The sequence below is a fragment of the Drechmeria coniospora genome, chromosome 02 (genome assembly GCF_001625195.1).
Source record: "Drechmeria coniospora strain ARSEF 6962 chromosome 02, whole genome shotgun sequence".
Classification (NCBI taxonomy): Eukaryota; Fungi; Ascomycota; class Sordariomycetes; order Hypocreales; family Ophiocordycipitaceae; genus Drechmeria; species Drechmeria coniospora.
This window is the reverse complement of record NC_054390.1, coordinates 9,264,723-9,283,305: the sequence shown is the minus strand read 5'-3', so window position 1 is coordinate 9,283,305 and position 18,583 is coordinate 9,264,723. Positions and strand designations below refer to the sequence as shown.

The window sequence follows — 18,583 nt, the reverse complement described above, 5'->3', positions numbered from 1 at the left end:
GTATTGTACAGAGCACTACGGAGTAATACACCTGCAGTATTGCTATCCTGTATCAATTTTTAACCCACCAGAAAAATCGACATGTACGGAGTACGGAGTACATGTACGTACATGTACAGGAAATACCCAGTGCAAATAAGTACTTGGTTAGCAAACGCTGCTGTCCCGAAGCCGGGTAGCCGACATTCATTGGCTTCTGCGCCATCCCGGCCCGATTTGGTCCCCGCTTGGTCCTGGTTGCTGCTAGTGAATGGAGCCTGCAATAATTATCCATCACACCCAAACAAACCGCGACTGAACCAACACATACATTTCGCCTCAGCTTCCATCGCCATCACCACCATCCCATTGCAGCTCGCTCTTCCACCCCCGCGAGATCTCACGATGGCGGCCGACATTGGTCAGATTGCCCAGCTGCTTAACGCAACCCTCGACCCCTCCCAGCACCGGAAAGGTATGCGGACATTGATGCTTTGCTGATGATGCACACCCAACACCCCGCTCCTGCACAGTTTCTTCAGTGCTCGAATGTCATGTCAACTAACAAACAAACCCTCGCCAGCCGAGGCCGCACTCAAGCAAGAGGCTTCGAAACCACAATACTCGCTTAACCTGCTCAATATTGTCAATTCTGACAGCCTCCCCCCCAACACCCGGTTGTCGGCGGCCCTCGCCTTCAAGAATTTCATACGATCCAACTATGTGGTGCGTCGCATCTTCGGCATCCTCGACAGTCGAACGTACCACCTCTCTCGCTTATGTTCGATGCTAAATGCTTGAATTATAGGATGAAGAGGGGAACTATAAGCTTCCTGGGGACGAGGTGCAGTTGATCAAGGAGCGCCTCATTGGCCTCATGATCTCCTGCCCCGCCAGCGTTCAGAGCCAGCTTGGTGAGGCTATTAGCATCATTGCCGACTCGGACTTTTGGCGGCGCTGGGACACACTCACGCAGGCAAGCCGCTTCCGTATACCGTCAAATACAAATGGAAAACTCGCTGACCACTCTCCTTGGCGTCTAGGAACTTGTCAGTCGATTTTCAAAGTCTGACGCCAAGATCAACATCGGCGTTCTTGAGGTCGCTCACTCTATCTTCGCGCGCTGGCGACCCCTAATGCGAACGGATGAGCTCTATACCGAAATAAATCATGTCATCAACACCTTCGCCCAACCCTTTATGCATCTTCTTGTCGTACGTGCCTCTCTCGCCGTCGTGCAATGCAGGCTGTACGCTAACTCTATCCTCGAAGACGACAAACGATGTTATTGACCAGAATGCGGGCAACAAAGAAGCTCTCAAGGCATGGTTCGAAACCTTGGACCTTCAAATCAAGATTCTATACGATCTGTCCTCTCACGACCTACCGCCGGTCTTTGAAGAGAACTTGAGCAGCCTCAGTGGACTCTTGATGAAATACCTCGATTATTCCAACCCTCTTCTCGAAACCGATGACGACACCGAAACTAGTATTGTCGATGTTGTCAAGGCAGATATCTGTGAGCTTCTTGAACTGTTCACAACCAAGTACGACGAGGATTGGTCCCCGTACTGCGAGCCCTTCATCACCAGCACGTGGAATCTGCTGTCATCCATCGGTACTGAGACCAAGTACGATTCCATCGTCAGCAAAGCACTCCATTTCCTCACCGCCGTGGCCTCGACCCAGAGACATTCCGGTGTGTTCAACAACGAAGCTGTTCTAACGCAGATTGTTGAAAAAGTCATACTGCCCAACGTCGCCTTGAGAGAATCCGACATGGAAATGTTTGAAGACGAGCCCATCGAGTTCATCCGACGTGACCTCGAGGGATCTGACACCGATTCGAGACGGAGATCTGCGACCGATTTTCTGCGAAAGCTACAAGAAAAGTTCGAGGCCACAGTGACAAGCACTGTGACCAAGTACATCAACCACTACTTGACGCTTGGCAGGTCGGACTGGAAGGCCAAGGATACGGCGATTTACCTATTTCTTTCCATTGCGGCCAAGGGTGCCGTCACGGCCGCCCAGGGTGTCAAGTCTGTCAACTCAATGGTCAATGTGGTCGAGTTTTTCGAGCAGCACATCGCCTCGGACTTGGTGGGCCAAGACGGTGTCGAGCCGATTTCCAAGGTCGATGCGATCAAGTATCTGTACACCTTCCGCAGCCAGCTGTCAAAGGAGCAATGGAAGGGCGCGCTGGTTCCCCTGATCCAAAACCTCAACTCGTCCAACTATGTCGTCTACACGTACACGGCCATCGCTGTCGAGCGTGTGCTGTTTTTGACCGACGACACTGGCAACCAAATGTTCCCCAGGGCCGACATTGAGCAGTTCGCGAACGACCTCTTGACCCACCTGTTCAAGCTGATTGAGAAGGAGACGAGCCCTGCAAAGTTGCAAGAGAACGAGTTCCTGATGCGATGCGTGATGCGTATCCTCATCGTGATCAAGGAGGGGGTCATGCCGATGCTGGAAACGGTCCTGACCCACCTGATTCTTATCACAAACGTCATGAAGCAGAACCCAAGCAACCCTCGGTTCTACTACTATCACTTCGAGGCCATGGGTGCACTGGTCCGCTATTGCTCGGGCAGCAACGCTGCTCTTTTCAACCAGAAACTCTGGGAACCCTTTCACAAGATATTGGCTGAGGATGTTACTGGTCAGTTTGGTCGTGCTGGCCATCCAACGTCAGGGTTAGCTAACGAATTTTGTGTTAGAATTCTTGCCTTATGTCTTCCAGGTTCTTGCCCAATTGCTGGAGTCATCTCCTGCTGAAGCGATGTCGGACAACTACAAGGGGCTCCTGGCGCCTTTGCTGGGCACGGCTCTGTGGGAGACACGGGGCAACGTGCCTGCCTGCTCTCGACTGCTGTCTGCCGTCATCCCCAAGGCGGCCAAGGTCATCGTTGCCGAGAATCAGTTGGAGCCTGTGCTGGGCATCTTCCAGAAGCTGCTGAGCGGCAAGAAGTCGGAGCTGCAGTCCTTTGATGTTTTGGAGGCCATAGTGCACTCGTTTGAGCCGTATTTCTACCCGATCCCGCGTTTGGCAAGTCCTGCTGACTTGATTTGATAGGGCGATTCTCGACCAGTACTTCGGAACCATCATCCAGCTTCTCTATACGAAGTTGCAGGGATCGCCTTCGGACTCATTCAAGCTTCGGTTTGCGCGATTCTATCATCTCGTAGGCGCGAGGCTAGAGGCTGGCTATGGTGCCGACTACTTCATCAAGAAGTCAGACCAGCTGGACGAGAAAGCGTTCAGCCAGGTCTACCCTCCGTTTGTACTGGCCGAGACGGAGAAGCTTGCGAGACCTGTGGACCGAAAAACGGCTGTCGTGTCGCTGACTAAGACTCTGTGCGACTCTCAGGTTTTTGCGCAAAAGTTCATGAAGGGATGGGCCAATAGCTGCCGCATTCTACTGTCATTGCTCGCTAACCCCCCTGCGGTCTCGGCGGGACTCGGCGACGAGATCATCACCGAAGCCTCCGTCGACGACATAGGATTCGGCATGACGTTCACTGCCCTCAACACGTGCAAGCCCGTGGGGCGAGACGACTTTCCCGACATTCTGGATGTAAGCAAGTGGGTGAAGGAGTACATGGTGGCTGCCAACCATCGACACGGCGGTGCCGTTGAGGGTTTCATCTCGCAGCGCTTGCCGCCTGATCAGCAGGAGGCAATTGCTCATTTCATCCGCTGATCCCAAGGAATTGGTCATAACAAGAAGGGGTTGCAACAGAGATTCGGACTTTGAATTCGGGGCGAAAGGCGGGCAAAAGGCGGGCGACATGACATCGCAAGGAAATGCGAGCACCAAGATACCAGGCCGGAGCCACGGCGGATGTGACCGTGGGCCTGATTTACGAGGCCAATGTTTTCGTAGAGAGAAACACACCAAATGGATGAAGTTGCCATGTCATGGAAGATGGGCCAATTTCTGCCATGGTTGAATGCATCTCTACCTCACTATGCCTTGAGAAACATGTGATAAGACCGCGCCGGTGACTCTGTAATTGAAGTTCGGATCTCCAGTAGGAACCTAGCTAGCTATGCTCGATAAAAGCATTGGTAGAGAAGATGATGAAAAGAAGAATGATGAAAATGGTAACAAGATCGCCATGAAAATACAGTTGTACAGGGCATATTCCGGCCTCTCGCGGATGCCTTGCGACTCGAATTTGACATGCTGAAGACTCCGTCCGAGGTGCTGAATGCCTCAAGAGCATGCTGGCTTTCCCCGATGGCGGTACCAGTTTCGCAGCAGAGAAGCAAAATGGAGAAGAGAAAGTGGTGGGGAAATAAAGCAAAATCAAGGAAATGAAATGCATCGTCAATCGTATGGTATCACTTCGTACAAAACATGGCAGTACTTGCGCCCTCTCCTTTTGCGCTGGCCCGTAGAGACTTGCGGGATGACTCGTCTCTATAAGAAACCGCCCTCGGTCCCGACGACGCCGCGCCAAACACACCTCCTGTCCAGTTCATGGATTCTGGGTGGCGGGGGTCCGGTACCGGAGGCGCCGCGAAGGGCCAAGGTCGACCGAGGGACGGACGAAGGCTGAACCTCGGCTTCGTTACTACCTGCGTTGGAATTTGTCTGAACGAGCAGTAGGCTGCTGCTGCTGGACAGCCTCTTGGTAAACTCGGTGAAACTCAACCTTTTGGAGCTCGAACTGGAGAGGCGCTTTTCCGCGCCATGTAGATGGCTTGGAGGAGGCATCGCTGCTGATATTCCTTTGGAAACTGACGCAGACTGGTCCAGATTGGTCGTTGCAACAACGATCGGGGTCAGGTGGGGTGTGCTCTGGGAGCGGCCAGTCTTTGGCTGGAACTTGGCATGAGAGGTGTGGGGACGCGGTGCCGGCATCGTAGAGATGACCGAGGCCGGCAGCATGCTGGTGTGGAAGCTGAGCTGGGCGCGGGACATGGCAGGACGATGGGAAACCGAGCTGCGGCCTCCGTCATGTCGACCGGCGATGTAAGCCAAGGCCCGTTGAGCTTCTGCTGAAATCAGGGGTGCGTGTGGATGACGGCCCGCTGCCTGTGGGCGACCGTCGGTATCAGAGCCCGTAGCATCTGAATACTCATCATCCGAGCTGTCATCATCGTCAAAAGCGCTACGCGTAGGCAATTGGGCCGCCTTGGCGGCTGCTTCCTTCCGCTGTCGTCTCTGTTCCGCCTCCCGCATGAGAGCATCAAACCTGGCGATGGAGCTAAGCTTCTCCTGGCCGGGGACATACATTTCCGCTCCGGGAATGTGTCCCAGTTGGAAAGCCCGGTCAAGAATCGTCTCTCCGGGAGCCGGGGGGTGGGAAGCATCGTACATGGCAGCTGGTTGGGCTTGAGAGCTGACACTGGCTCGACCACGGGTTCGTGGACTCATGATGGAGGATCTCCGTTGGGCCGAGTTCGGGCCTTCAACAAACTCTCCCGGGTAGTCCCCAGGGAGATTTGCAGGCCCGAGGTCTGTAGGGAACACAGTGGTGTAGTGTTGTTCAGCGACTGCGAGAGAAGCCTTTTGCTGGGTGTGGCTCATGCTGCTCGACGGAGATGAGATGTCGCTTCGCTTCGACCTCAAGCTTAGGGACTCCGGGGCGAAAGTGGGAGGAAAATCATGAGGACCCGTTGGGTAGCTTGCCGTCGAAGCTTTGTACTGGGAGGATATGTTCCCGCTGCTGGGCAGGGTAGCATGGCCGGAGCTGTCTCGGGATCGGGGCGAAAAGGGACTTGTGAAGGTGGGCGAGACGGCGCTCTGGGATTGTGTGATTCCCCTTTTGGACAAGATGAAGCGCTCCCAATCGTGCAGACTTGGAATCGGATGTTGTTCTTCTGGCCTGGTCCGGAACCACAAGGTCGTGGTCCGACACTCCTTGTTGCTGGAAATAAAGCCGGCGGCGCGGCTCGACCTCCGACGGCGATCCTTGTCAGATATGGTGATGACGAGAGTCGGCAGCACAGGCTCTTGCTTGCGATTGGTAACCAGCTGAATCCGGCAGTCGGTTACACAATGGGTGGACCACTGTTGAACGGGATCGCTATCGTCCTGCACGTGCTAGCATGTTAGACTCCAGTCCGCTTGCTACACAGAACAGCAGGGAAGGACGGTAAAGGTCAAGGGCAAGAGAAAGGGAAAGAAGGGAAGGGGAAGGGAACGGGCTGCCATGCCTTGGTTTTGTAGAGGCTGATGCAGTAGTCGGCCACGGTCGGGTCGCTGGCGAGGACGTGCGAGTTGGAGCCGCTGAGGCGATCGGCGGTGACGTTGGGGGGCAGGCAGGAACTGCCCTTGCGATCTCGGGCGTTGGCGTTGCCATGACGCCTGCTGACGACGACATAACGAGGCTGTACGTGTGAAGAATGTTAGAGCCATGCGTCGAGAAGGGACGAAAAGCACGGGTGGGAGGTCAAGGCCGGCGGAAGGATGACGGGACGATGGTGCGGCGCAGGTGAGGACGGACCTTCCAAGATGCTCGACCGAGGATGTGGCTTCGGTCTGGGGGAACCAAAAGAATACCGTCGAGGGCATCCATGGCCGGCTGCGTATTCGAAAGGCTCGAAAGAAAGGGAACGCTGCCGCTACAGACGCATCGTGGGACGGTCCAGCGTCACTCTGGCGTCTCGACAACGAAGATGCCCAACCGCCACTCTCGCCTCGTCCGGCCGTTGGCAGTTGAGCTTCAACTCAACGGAGCTGAGGGGAAAATAATAAAAACGGCGGTTGAGAGATGCAGGAGGGTTCGGGAAGGAGATGAGACGAGGCGAGCCGGTCGGCCGAGGAAGAAGGCTGCACGGGTAGGAGAAAGAGCGGGAAGCACGGTATAGAGCGTAATGAGGTGGTGGGCAGCAGGCACGAGCGCGAGTGGCGAGCACATCGGCAAGAGAGGTAGGGATACGCGTGAGCGACTACCACCAGTGCGGCATGTGTAAGTAAGAAGAAGCTGCCATGTGAGCGGGCAAGCTACCTCCTCGGAGGGGAACAAGGGACCTGGGGAGCCAGGAAACGAAGGGACGGAGGTCGGAGAGTCGGAGAGTCGGATGGTGGAGGGGATGGGGGGGGGGCGTATGGGCAAGGGTCATCAGGTCGGCATGGTTCTTGGAGCAAAATCGACGACGATGCCGCGGCGAGCAACGGTCCTGGGGGAGAAGGCGTCGAACTGATTCGCCAGGGACGACGACGGGCAGCGAGGTACATCTACGATGCAGGTAGCCATTAGGTACTGCGATCCGTATTTCGTAGGGATGCCGGTACCTTGCCAGTACATGGTAGGGTACTTGCCAACTGCTACCTGGCTTGGCCTGGGCTGGCCGGGTATTGGTATTGGGCAGATGATGCCGCTCCGGTTGCGTCGTCTGGGCCCTGGCACCCGCCGGCCCAGCCGTAGCGAAATTAGCATTCGACTTGCAAGTGGGCTGGTGGTCAGGCAAGACAGGAGAGGATTGGAGTCCTGCGTGGATGGGCAGCAGCACGGATGGGCAACACGGGACGGGGGGCATGTTCAGTCGGTACGGTGCGGGTGCGAGGGACTAGGGGTCTGGGTACCACCAAGTACGAGGGTACCTGCCGTACGGGGCACAAGTAGGTGCACAAGCACGGAGCACACCTAGACGGAGGCAGTACTTGGCTATCGTTTGGTACAAGGACCTGGCAGGTAGCCATTAGCTCCCAGGTTGGTTCATGGCAGCTAGCCGGCTGGCCAGTGCGGAACCGACAGATCGCCGGCGGGGACGCGCAAATGAGGTTGCCGAGCGGCGAGCATGCCTACACCTACAGGTCACAGCAGCTTCGCACCACCCCCGCCGCAGGTGCTGGGCCGGCACCGAGCACCACCAGGTACATGGTGCGGAGGAGACACCTCTCGCCGTTTGGGAAATATATTCGCATCTGCACGTGTATGAAGTATATTGGTTTTTATACTTTGAACCCTGAACGAGTCGAAGCAAGGCCCGTCGGTGTCGTGCCTTCTCATCAGAGCACGGAGTGGGGGGGCGGAGGAGGTGCATGCGAGCTTGCATGTGGCCCCGGCCCACAAGACGCGCAGTCCGTGCGTGGCTGCTTCCTTTCCGAGTCCCGTCTCCTTCTCCGTGCGGTCGCTGGAGGTGGTGTGCTCCTGCCTGGCCGTGTGCCGTACGGGATACTTTAGAGTGAGCAGATGGACGTGCTCGAAGCTGCATCAATTGATTGGCAGGCTGTGGTGCCTGTGTTGGTACTTTCGTACCAAGTATTGATTCTCTCGGAAGCTTCGTTTCGTAAGTAAGTAATACTACTGTACGGAGTACTTTGGAGTACTCTGCAGTACTCCGTACTTGTAGTACAGCATACTTGCAGTGCTTGCACGTACTTGCAGTTACGGCAAGTACATGATCAATGCAGGTAATTAATGCATCTCCATGTACGGAGTACGGAGTACGGAGTACCAGCAACCTCCATGTACTTGTATGTACACCTACAGTAGGTAAGTACTAGGTACCTAGTAAGTAGGTTCACCGGTCCACATGAGCTCACCACTGGGTCTACTTCGTATGTGCGGAGTATTATAAGGAAGTGGAAGGAAGTATTATCGTACATGTCAGTACTCCGCGCTGTACTGCACTGTATTGTATTTGCAGTACAGCACTTACTTAGGTGGTTGTGCTCCGTATAGGGCACAGTGTCCATTTAGTATGCAGTACGGAGTACTAGGTACTTACTTGTACACCGACACCCCAAGTATTACTTGCACCAACACCTAACATCAAGAAATAATACACTTACATACTCCATCTAGTACGTCGTACTCATTACTCGCTCGTGAAATGGCATGAACGTTCAGCCAACGCATGTTACATGTAGTCCGTGAGGAAATAGGGAACATGTTTGCTCGCATTCTACCGAAAATATCCCCACGACACTGTGCCGTTGCCGCCGTCATCTACCTTGTAGGCACTGCTCAGTACTTGATACATGGCAGGTGCGATGCTGAGGGCAGGGCCTGCTGCTAGCTTGAGTTGATGGCAGTGTGAATGTGCCGAAGGGCAGCAGGCAGGACATTTTGCTCGACGAGGCGATGAACCACGTTGCACATGCCTACTACCGGTAGCAGTGCGTTGCCCAGTACTCGCACCACCCACCACTACAAGCCATCACGTCAACGCCGTCGTCCCATCCAGGTGGCCTCCTCGACGGTTCCTACAGCCGCGAGCCAAGCACGCACTGGCACGAGTTCAAGGGCCGACGATACGCACGAGTACGAGTTACTTTTCGTACCCGTGCTTGCACCGCACAAGGAAGTGGAATGTATGTCGTTGCAGTTCCAGTTGGCCTTGTGCGCCTACTCTCGCATTCGCTCTGACCCAACTTTACCGGCAGCGAGCTGTTGTCCCGCTGCAGCGAGAGACCAAAGCCAAAGCCAAAGCCAAAGCCAAAGTCAAATAAAAACAGGAGAGGTCTCGATTTAGCGTTGACGATAGTCATGCTTGATATCCGAACCGGGGACAGAGACATGCTTTTCGTTTTCGTCCACGGTCGTTCGGTCCAGCTGACGAAGAGAGGAATGAACCAATGCTCCTGAATTTCTGCATCAGCACGCCTCGAGACACCCAGCTGACCCCCCTTACAGACAAGTTGCCCATCGGCACGGGAGCGGATGATCCAGTCTCAAACGGCGAGGCGACGCCATTGTACGACGGTACTCATTGCCATGTACATGTGCTGTCGACGGATGGCGATGATGCGGAGAATAGAAAACTTCCAGACTCGTGGCGCAACACTAGTCGGCGTCCCTTGCCCACAGCCTGTTCTGTTCCGCCATCTTGAAAAAAAAAAGGAAAAAAAAAAGGGAGAACCGTGGCGAGAAAATACGTATCCCGGACATGTACACGCACAGGTACTGTAGACTGACGTCGTCGCAACAAGAATTCGCCGTTGCAAGGCAAACAACGGCGGCACATTGGATGAAAATACCAGCAAGACTGCTGATCTGCTGGCCTATCGAGATGGCGGAGACTCTCGAGGCCGAGCTCACCGAGGCACGACTCCAGCGTCACAGGTCAAGGATGCTGCCATCTAGTGGTTGGACACGCCACGGCCGCCTTGCCCTTGCTAGGAAGTTACGGTGGACTGTGTAGAGCAGCCTGATGGATGGAGAACAACTCGATACATGTCCTGTCTGAACGCATCACAACTGCGAGCACGGTCCGTTTCGAGCTCGTCACCGCCACCACTCCCACGAGGCCATGATTTGCTGGCAAGGCCCAACATGATGTCAAACGTCGCACTCGAGCGTGCAGGTTTCAAGGAAGATGAGGTAAGTGTACGCGTCTTTTCATGGCGCGAATGGCTAGATATCGAGCGGGCTTCCAATGGTAGTACCTGTGCCCAGACGATCCCTGCATTGCATGCGAATATTGCATGTGAATATGGCGGCGGGGAGTGAGCGTTGGCATTTTCGTCTAGTACCGCACATGGGCAGGCGTCAACCGGAGAAAGACTTGTTCATCATTCTCTTCGAGGTCCAATGATGGATGGGTCCTGCGGTCGGACGGACGACATCCTCGGCCGTTGAGAAGTGCGCCGGTTCCCATGCGGCATCTGCATTCGTGTTTCGTGCGCGACAAGCCTCCTCTGCTTTCGATCTTTACCAACCGAGCCGAAGGAGGACCGCGTACGATAACATTCCGGGACCGTCCGTGCCCTGCCAGCCGGCAGAGGTAGGACATGGAGCACACGGTGAGAAAGCATCCAGTAGCAGTCATATATGCAATACGTGACCTCGGATGCGTGGCGTACGCTTCGAGGGGAGCGAGGGTGAGTCTTGCACAAGTGCATGGGCTGGCTCGTGCTGGTCTCCTAAAATTTCTTCCAGGTCAACCCGATATTAAAGGAGCTGGATTGTCGTCGTATTATTACAGAGGATAAATGTTGTGTACTTGTCATGCCAAAAGGGCGGCGAACCAAAGCTCCAAAGTGCTAGGATCGAGGTGCTTACCTACCGATACATGCAGACGGCCAGCACTTGTGGGTGTACGGTTACAGCATGAGACAGATCAACGCCTCCCTTACCCCATTGGCTTCAGAGCCGGTCTGGTCCCGACGACGGGACATGGGGGACTCGTTCAGGTCCGTCACAATGTGGAGAGTCGTCAACTTTGCGCTCTTGCCGAGGCATGAGGCTGGAAAATAGATTCTAATTACCTTCCATCTCCCTGAAAAGCCAGCCAGCGTCGGCGTTGTCGTGGCGTGGGCCCCTGTACAGGCCCGAGGCGATGCCCCTTTTCTAGAATACGCTGGATGAAGATCAAGCCAGTACCCTGAACACTGCCGGCACACGCACGTACATGCAATGCATCAGAATTATGCCAGCATCGGGCCGTTGGCAAGAAAAGAAAGCAGATGTGTGCAAAGGGAAATTTTATCTATTTTATGCGCCACGGTTGATGCCACAAACTCTTTGATGATTATTTCCCTTTCTCGTACCCGCCGACCAACGCAGAAGGAAGAGGCAGGCGTCACTCAGAGGCCGGCGTCTTGGCATCTCGGACCAGCATCACAGCTCACCACGGCTGCATGACAGCAGCAGTTTGCCGGAACGATGCCGTTTGACTGCTTTCAACGAGCAATGGCGAAAAGCCGCCGTGCTCGACTCTCTTGTTGGGGCTTGCATTCGCCGTCGTTGGCTTGGGCTCTCGCCGAATCCGCATCAGTTCGACGAGGACGATGGAAATCTTTTGACGACAAACTCTACGAGTGTTGCAGTATCAACTATTCGCACCATATCAAATTGTCAAAGTAAGTGGTCATCCTCGCCATCAGCGAATACCGACCCGGCCGTTGCATAGGTCTTGATCACTGCTGGCAGGAATAGCTAGGCGATCACATCTGCCAGCCCATTTTCAATACCGAGCATCCAACGAGCACCTATTATCGTCCTGCGGCGAACCGAATGGTGAACCCGAAATGTAGCCGCTCCATCGATGGATGCTATTGTCTCCTTCCAGACCTTTCATGCCTGTAGGCCTAAATAATTAATGTCTGGAGAAAATACGCAACGAACGGGCAACCCTCGGAGCCTTTCTCGGAGCACCCGCGAGATGGAGAGTAGCATTGCAGAGGTATTGTATCCTTTCATTGTAAGATTGATTAGTATTGGTACTCGAGGGAAACGTCAATTGAAGACTAACGGAAATCCTCTACATTAGAGAAGCGACGCCCAAGGAGCCTGATTTATTCAACTGTACCTACAGCTGCCACTGCGTATTCGAATCTACTATTCCAAAAAAAAAAAAAAAATACCACGCCTAAGGCGGCACACGGTAGCGTCAGTGAATGATCGCGACGAGTGCAGCAATGGTCGATCGAACACGACGATCCAGACACATCTGCCGCAGTTGGTGAGTGCATCGCTTCGGGAGGTCTTGTTCGACCGAGCTGTCAACGAAACCAATGTCCACTGGCTTCAAATGAATATTTTATGTATCCCAACACAAACATTTCTCATACCACATCCCTTGGTCATGCCGGCATACGACGGCGTCGGAAATGCGTTGGGAAAGAGGGCCACACGTCTAAATCCGACACGACTCGGAATGTTGTCGTTTCCCTGGTGGAATCACAGTCAAGGCAGACGTACAGAGAAAGGTCGGTTCACCATTGTCTTCGAGGTCCAATGAACCAGAATTGTTGGCACGTCCATCACAGCAGCCAGGACTGCCTGCTGAATCGGTCCCTGCGGTGCGGCATTCAGATTGGCCACGATCCTTGGGGCGAACCCTACTTGTCCGCTTACAAAGTACACGTACGACGGTCAAATGGATACAATCTCTGCACATTTTTGGTGCGTATTCGACGCATACGATGCGCTGCTGGCCTCGCTGAACGAGCCGAGCGCAGGCCCAAGCAGCGTTTGTATCTAGTCGGCAGCGTTGCCGTCGCGTCTCGTCGACCGTGGTTGGAGATGGAGGTTGGTGAATGAATGTGGTGGTGAATGAATGTGGTGGTGGGAGACTGGTGGGTGGTTTACTGTAGTGTAGATACAGTACGCTCCCGCACCAGTATAGTGCACTTACGTACTGCAAGTAGATGTACTGTAGTGTACTCCGTACTTGGTACTAGGTACTACTAGGTACCTACTAGGTAGGTAACCACAAGCAGTGGGTGTAGGCGTCGATGTAAGTACTTACTGTACTGCAGCTACTCGGTACCTAGCACCTTGGTGGTAGCCTGGCAGGTAATGGTACATGCAGCTCGGTACCTGCTACAGTCATGCTCTTAGTTAGTAGGTGCAGCACATTCGTGCTGCTAACAGGTTACAAGTACCAGCAGGTGCATGAGTAACTCGTCCGTACCGCTCCACCACCCGCGCAGCCGACGTCACCGCCATTGGTACAGTACATGGGCCCTATAAGTACTTGGTTTGGTGGCCGGCCAGAACCAGTGCCCAAGGGACCGGCGAGCCTACTTCACGTGTGCAGTCGTCGTCCCGCTTCCTCGCAGAGAGCAACGTCCACCTTGCAGCTCACCGGCACCTTCATCATCCTACGACCTCGAGACAGCAACGCCAGTCTGTCGGGCCCATCGGCGGCTCCTTCAATCCGCCCGCCGCGTTGCCTCCCCCCCCTCGCCCTCCGCCCGGTCCCGCCACCGTCCTGCCACGGCCGACCCGGAGCTGCCTCCCTGGCCAACCTCGATCCCGCTCCCGCTCCTACCGCGGTTCCCGGCCGCGGAGAGGTCGTCGTGGACCAAGTTCGCCATCCTCGTTCCCCCCTCGACGCCTCCGACCACCCATCCACCCCGCCCCCCGACCCAGCACCTCTCAGCACAGCCATCTCAGCACCAACCCCCACGACGCCACGACGAGTCCGCGATCGAGGAGCCTCGTCAGGAGCCTCGGCCGTTGCGAACATAGCATCTTCCGCAGCCAGAGCTCCCGAAGCCTCGACCCCCGCGCCCCAAGTCTTGGGCCGACGACGGCGGTCCTCGGGCTCCCAGCCGCAGGGAGAGTCGGTAGCCTCATTCGCCGACGCCGACGCCGACGCCGACGCCGACTCCTCATCCGCCGGAGCCGCTGCCGAGCACCCTCCTAAGCGAAGAAGACGTGATAGCATTGTCATGTTGGTCGACGGCAGCGAAACCGGCCACTCGAACGGCAGCGCCGCACCCCGGTCCAACGGATCGACGACGGCATCGCCCAACGGCGTCACTAACGGAGCCCGCAAGCTATCGCTGACGACGAACGGATCCTCGAATGGCGAGAGGACCGCGGCGACGACCTACTTCGGCCACAACCGCGAAGAGGTCACGAGGATCCTGATCCAGGCGCTCTCCGACATGGGATACCAGGCGGCGGCCGAGAGCGTCAGCCGGGACAGCGGCTACAGCCTGGAGAGCCACACCGTCTCCGCCTTCCGCTCCGCCGTCCTCGCCGGCTCCTGGGCCGAGGCCGAGGAGCTGCTGGCCGGCGCTGCCTTGGCCGAGTCGTCGGCGGCGGCGGCGAGTCAAGGAGGCGGGAGCGGCGGCGGCAACGGAAACGGAAACGGTCTCGTCCTCGCCGCCGCCGCCGATCGGGACCTGATGAAATTCTGGCTACGGCAGCAAAAGTTCCTCGAGCTGCTGGAGGAGAGAGAGATGGGCCGCGCCCTCGTCGTTCTGCGGGGCGAGTTGACGCCGCTCTACCAGGACACGGACAAGCTGCACTTCCTGTCGAGCCTGCTCATGTGCACCTCGGCCAAGGATCTCATGGCAAAGGCCCAGTGGGACGGCGCCCAAGGGCTGTCACGCAAGCAGCTGCTGTCGGAATTGTCTCGTGAGTCGGCAGCCGGTCATGCTCGTCGCCGCCTCGCCCCGCGCGTCCCTGACATGCCTTGCAGGATTCATCTCTCCCTCGGTCATGCTGCCCGAGAGCCGGCTCGCCGTCCTCCTCGAGCAGGTGAAGCAGAGACAGATCGACACCTGCCTCTACCACACGGCCGCCACGCCGCCGTCGCTCTACTCGGACCACTTCTGCAACCGGCAGAAGTTCCCCAGCGTCGCGGCCCTCGAGCTGACCGACCTCGGCGGAGAGGTGTGGCAGGTGCAATTTTCGCACGACGGGTCCAGGCTGGCCGCCAGCGGAAGCCTGGACAACGTCGTCATCTGGGACACGAACACCTTTGCCGTCGTCGGCAGCCTCGCGGATCACGAGATGGGCGTCGGCAACCTCGCGTGGAGCCCGGACGACGCGCTGATTGTGACGTGCTCGCAGGACAAGCTTGCGCGCCTCTGGGATGTCAAGGTGAGCGGCCAAATCGCCTCCCCCGCCCCCGGCCTCTCGTCCGCCGGCTAGGTCCGCTCGGCTGACAATTCTTCCCTTTGCCTCGCCGCTCGCAGACAGGTTCCTTGCTCAAGAAGATTAGAAGGTTTGACGAGCCGGTCAGCGGCTGCGTTTGGGCAGCCGACAGCGCGTCCTTTGTCCTCGGCACCCTTGACAAGAATCACAGCCTCTGCACTTATCAGGTGCACGACGATACCATGCTCGAATGGGGCAAGAAGCATCGGATCCAGGACATATGCGGCTCCGCCGACGGCCGCTGGCTCGTGGCCGTCGACGACATCTGCACCATTCACGTCTACAACGGCCGCTCGCGCGAGCTCGAGTTCAATTTGGACGTGGGCGTGCGGCCGACGTCGGTGAGCATCAGCCAGGACTCGCGCCATCTCCTCGTCAACAAGCAGGACAACGAGGCGCTCCTCATCGACCTCGTGACGAGAAACTCGGTCCAGAAGTTCGTCGGCCACACGGGGGGCGAGTACCTGATCAGGAGCGCCTTTGGCGGCGCCAACGAGAGCTTCGTTGTCAGCGGGAGCGAGGACGGCAACCTGTTCATCTGGCACAAGACGACGGGGGTGCCGGTCGAGAGGCTGCACGCGCACATGCCGCGGTGCAACGCGGCGACGTGGAACCCGACGGATCCTTGCATGCTGGCTTCATGCGGAGACGACGGCCGTGTCAAGATGTGAGTGCCGAGTCGGCCGTGGACGGGGCAGGGCTAACCGTCGATGGCGCGTACAGTTGGACGAACGAGGCTCGGATGCTTGATCTGCGGTCGAGATTGACACCTAGCCGATGGAGGAAATCGCACGACGAAGCTTAGGACGCCGCCGACGCCGCCGAAGTCGACGGCAATGACGAAGGCGACGACGAAGGCGACGACGGTGAGGACGAGAGTGTTTGCGTCACCGTCGCCAGCTTCAGCAACTACTCGTATGAGGACGGGGCCGGGTACGACGGGGACGGGTACGAAGGGTACGGGTACGGGGACGCGTACGACGAGGACGGGGACGGGGACGGGGACGGGGACGAGGATGAGACCGAAGACGAGGATTAGACGACATGGAGGTTCTGGGATAGAGGTGAAGTTACAAGGGATCGATCGTTTACCCTCAAGAGGTTCTGGCCAAGCGTGGGGTTTACTGATATCAAGTCCCAAGCGACTCGACTGCTTCTTTCCTGTCGGCCATTCTTTTTTCGACGCATTTTTTTCTATCGTCTTGTGTTTCGGCCTCTTGGGTCGGTCTCTTTCTGGTGTTGCAGCGTTGGCATCCATTTATGTAGACGGCATGTCAGATTCGTCCCGAGCGGGATGCTCCAGTTAGAAGCGTATTTGGTACTACTAAGAGTATCCGTACCGCACTCTACAATGGCATCGCACTGTTGTCCTTGCACCCGGCTACAACAGCATGACCGGTTTCGACTCGGCGTACTAGTCGGACGCAGCGTAAGAAGGCTCACTACGAAATAGTTTGAGGCACGACCGACGAACGACGGCATCCTGCATGAGTATTGGGGCCAGCCTGGCAGTGCTACCTGCTTCTCGGAACTCTGGACCTACCACCACCACCCACCATCACCACCATCACCCACCATCACCACCATCACCCACCATCACCACCATCACCCACCATCACCACCATCACCCACCATCACCACCATCACCCACCATCACCACCATCACCCACCATCACCACCATCACCCACCATCACCACCATCACCCACCACCACCCACCATCACCCACCATCACCCACCATCACCCACCATCTCCCACCACGGTTGATCGATGGGATTTGCCATCTCGCCAAAGGGAAAACCGTCGCTGGGCTTCCACTTCAGCGTTCCATCACGTCGTCAGATGGGCTGGCCCAAGGACATCAACGGGGCAGCGCAGTCTGTCTCACGCCGTGTCTTCTTCTCGAGCGGCGACTGGCGAGCGCTCTCTGGGGGCCAAGGACTTTGCAATAAGCAAGTACTAAGCAGGCACGTCAACCCGTCGTCGACGTACGAAACATGCCTGATGCAGTTGCCTTGCACAGAGTCCCGCCTCGTCAGCTCGTTGTCTGCCTCTGCCAGGCATCCGCGATAGGGAAATGGCAGTGCATTGGCGGATGCGCTGTAAGTGGCAGAGCAAGGAGTTCCAGGCACCAACTAATCGAGATCGAGGTATAATAGTACACATACGGAGTGCAAGGACACTACCTGCAGTAGATGTACAATACAGTGCTCTGCAGTAATACTCTACAGCACTCTACTACTTACTAGTACTCAGTACTCTGCAGTACTCTACAGCACTGTACTACTTACTAGTACTCAGTACTCTACAGCACTCTACTACTTACTAGTACTCAGTACAGTACTCTACAGAACTCTACTCTACCTACTAGGTACAGTACAGTGGGATGGCAAAAATGTCGATTCAATTTGTAGGAGTAGCGCTACAAAAACTGAATCGTCATTTTTGTTAGCTGACTCTACTACTACAACTGACTCTACTACTACCTAGGTATACAGTACTCTACAGTGCTCTACTCCAGTGTTAGACACCAGTACTTGTACTTGTACATGTGCTGATACATCATCCACAACGCCTACGGATAGTACTTGGAAGCTTTCCGTATCGCCACGTGCATGTACATCAAGCACACGTTCCGTACTTACAGCGTACGTAGATGTAGTACGGAGTACTCCCCAAGGCAAGGAACCTGTATTCTGTGCTCTTTACTTGTACCCTTCCTCCGTACCAGTACCCGTACTCGTCCTCCGAGGCTCCGTAGGAAAGCTGCTAGCGAGCGAGTCAACGTCCTTTGTTCAACGAGGCAACGCCCCAGCCAGGAGCTGGCCCGACCAATCATCTGCCGGCGGGCAGCGGGGGGGGGTTCCGCCACCTGTGGCTTGTCGATACCCACCCCGGGCAGCGACGCAACTTTTAGCGCCACGCTTGGGCTCGTGAAGCACATGGCCAAATGGCATCCAGCGAGCCAGATTCATGACCTTGGTTGCTCGTAAACAACGAAACATCACAAGCAACCCCTTCCAGCTGCATCACGCTCTCGCTCCTCATCGCCATCCCACCTCCCCGTTCCGCATCGAGAGGAACGATTCGTCCAGAAAGCGCCCGCAATCGTGCTCCCCTTGCTCCTCCTGCTCCTCCGAAGCGAGACCGCCTTGCTCGCGAGCCTGGTTCAGGAGATTCTCACCCACGACCCGTTCGCGCGAGTGCAAACGACGGACCCCTTCCTCGTCCGGCCCCCCTCGCAACTCGTCGTCGTACGACCGAGGAAAACACCACAATCCACCGCGGTCATCGTCCT

The 18,583-nt window shown here is 56.3% G+C and overlaps 3 protein-coding genes across 3 annotated transcripts; 2 read left to right on the top strand and 1 right to left on the bottom strand.

Annotated features, from left to right (window-relative positions):
* Positions 1–384: 384 nt before the first annotated feature.
* Positions 385–3,689, top strand: DCS_05669 (cas/cse; the record flags this gene model as incomplete). Its single annotated transcript, XM_040802971.1, has 7 exons — positions 385–454; positions 563–705; positions 788–955; positions 1,023–1,193; positions 1,252–2,647; positions 2,706–3,009; positions 3,062–3,689. The coding sequence occupies 7 exons, from the start codon at positions 385–387 to the stop codon at positions 3,687–3,689; spliced, it is 2,880 nt and encodes a 959-aa protein (XP_040658004.1).
* Positions 3,690–4,412: 723 nt separating this feature from the next.
* On the bottom strand, positions 4,413–6,516 carry DCS_05668 (uncharacterized protein; the record flags this gene model as incomplete). The annotated part of the gene is made up of 3 exons (XM_040802970.1): positions 4,413–6,032; positions 6,143–6,328; positions 6,445–6,516. The coding sequence occupies 3 exons, from the start codon at positions 6,514–6,516 to the stop codon at positions 4,413–4,415; spliced, it is 1,878 nt and encodes a 625-aa protein (XP_040658003.1).
* A 6,836-nt stretch (positions 6,517–13,352) lies between these two features.
* On the top strand, positions 13,353–16,324 carry DCS_05667 (WD domain-containing protein; the record flags this gene model as incomplete). Its single annotated transcript, XM_040802969.1, has 4 exons — positions 13,353–14,763; positions 14,828–15,231; positions 15,327–15,944; positions 16,091–16,324. The coding sequence occupies 4 exons, from the start codon at positions 13,353–13,355 to the stop codon at positions 16,322–16,324; spliced, it is 2,667 nt and encodes an 888-aa protein (XP_040658002.1).
* Positions 16,325–18,583: the final 2,259 nt, after the last annotated feature.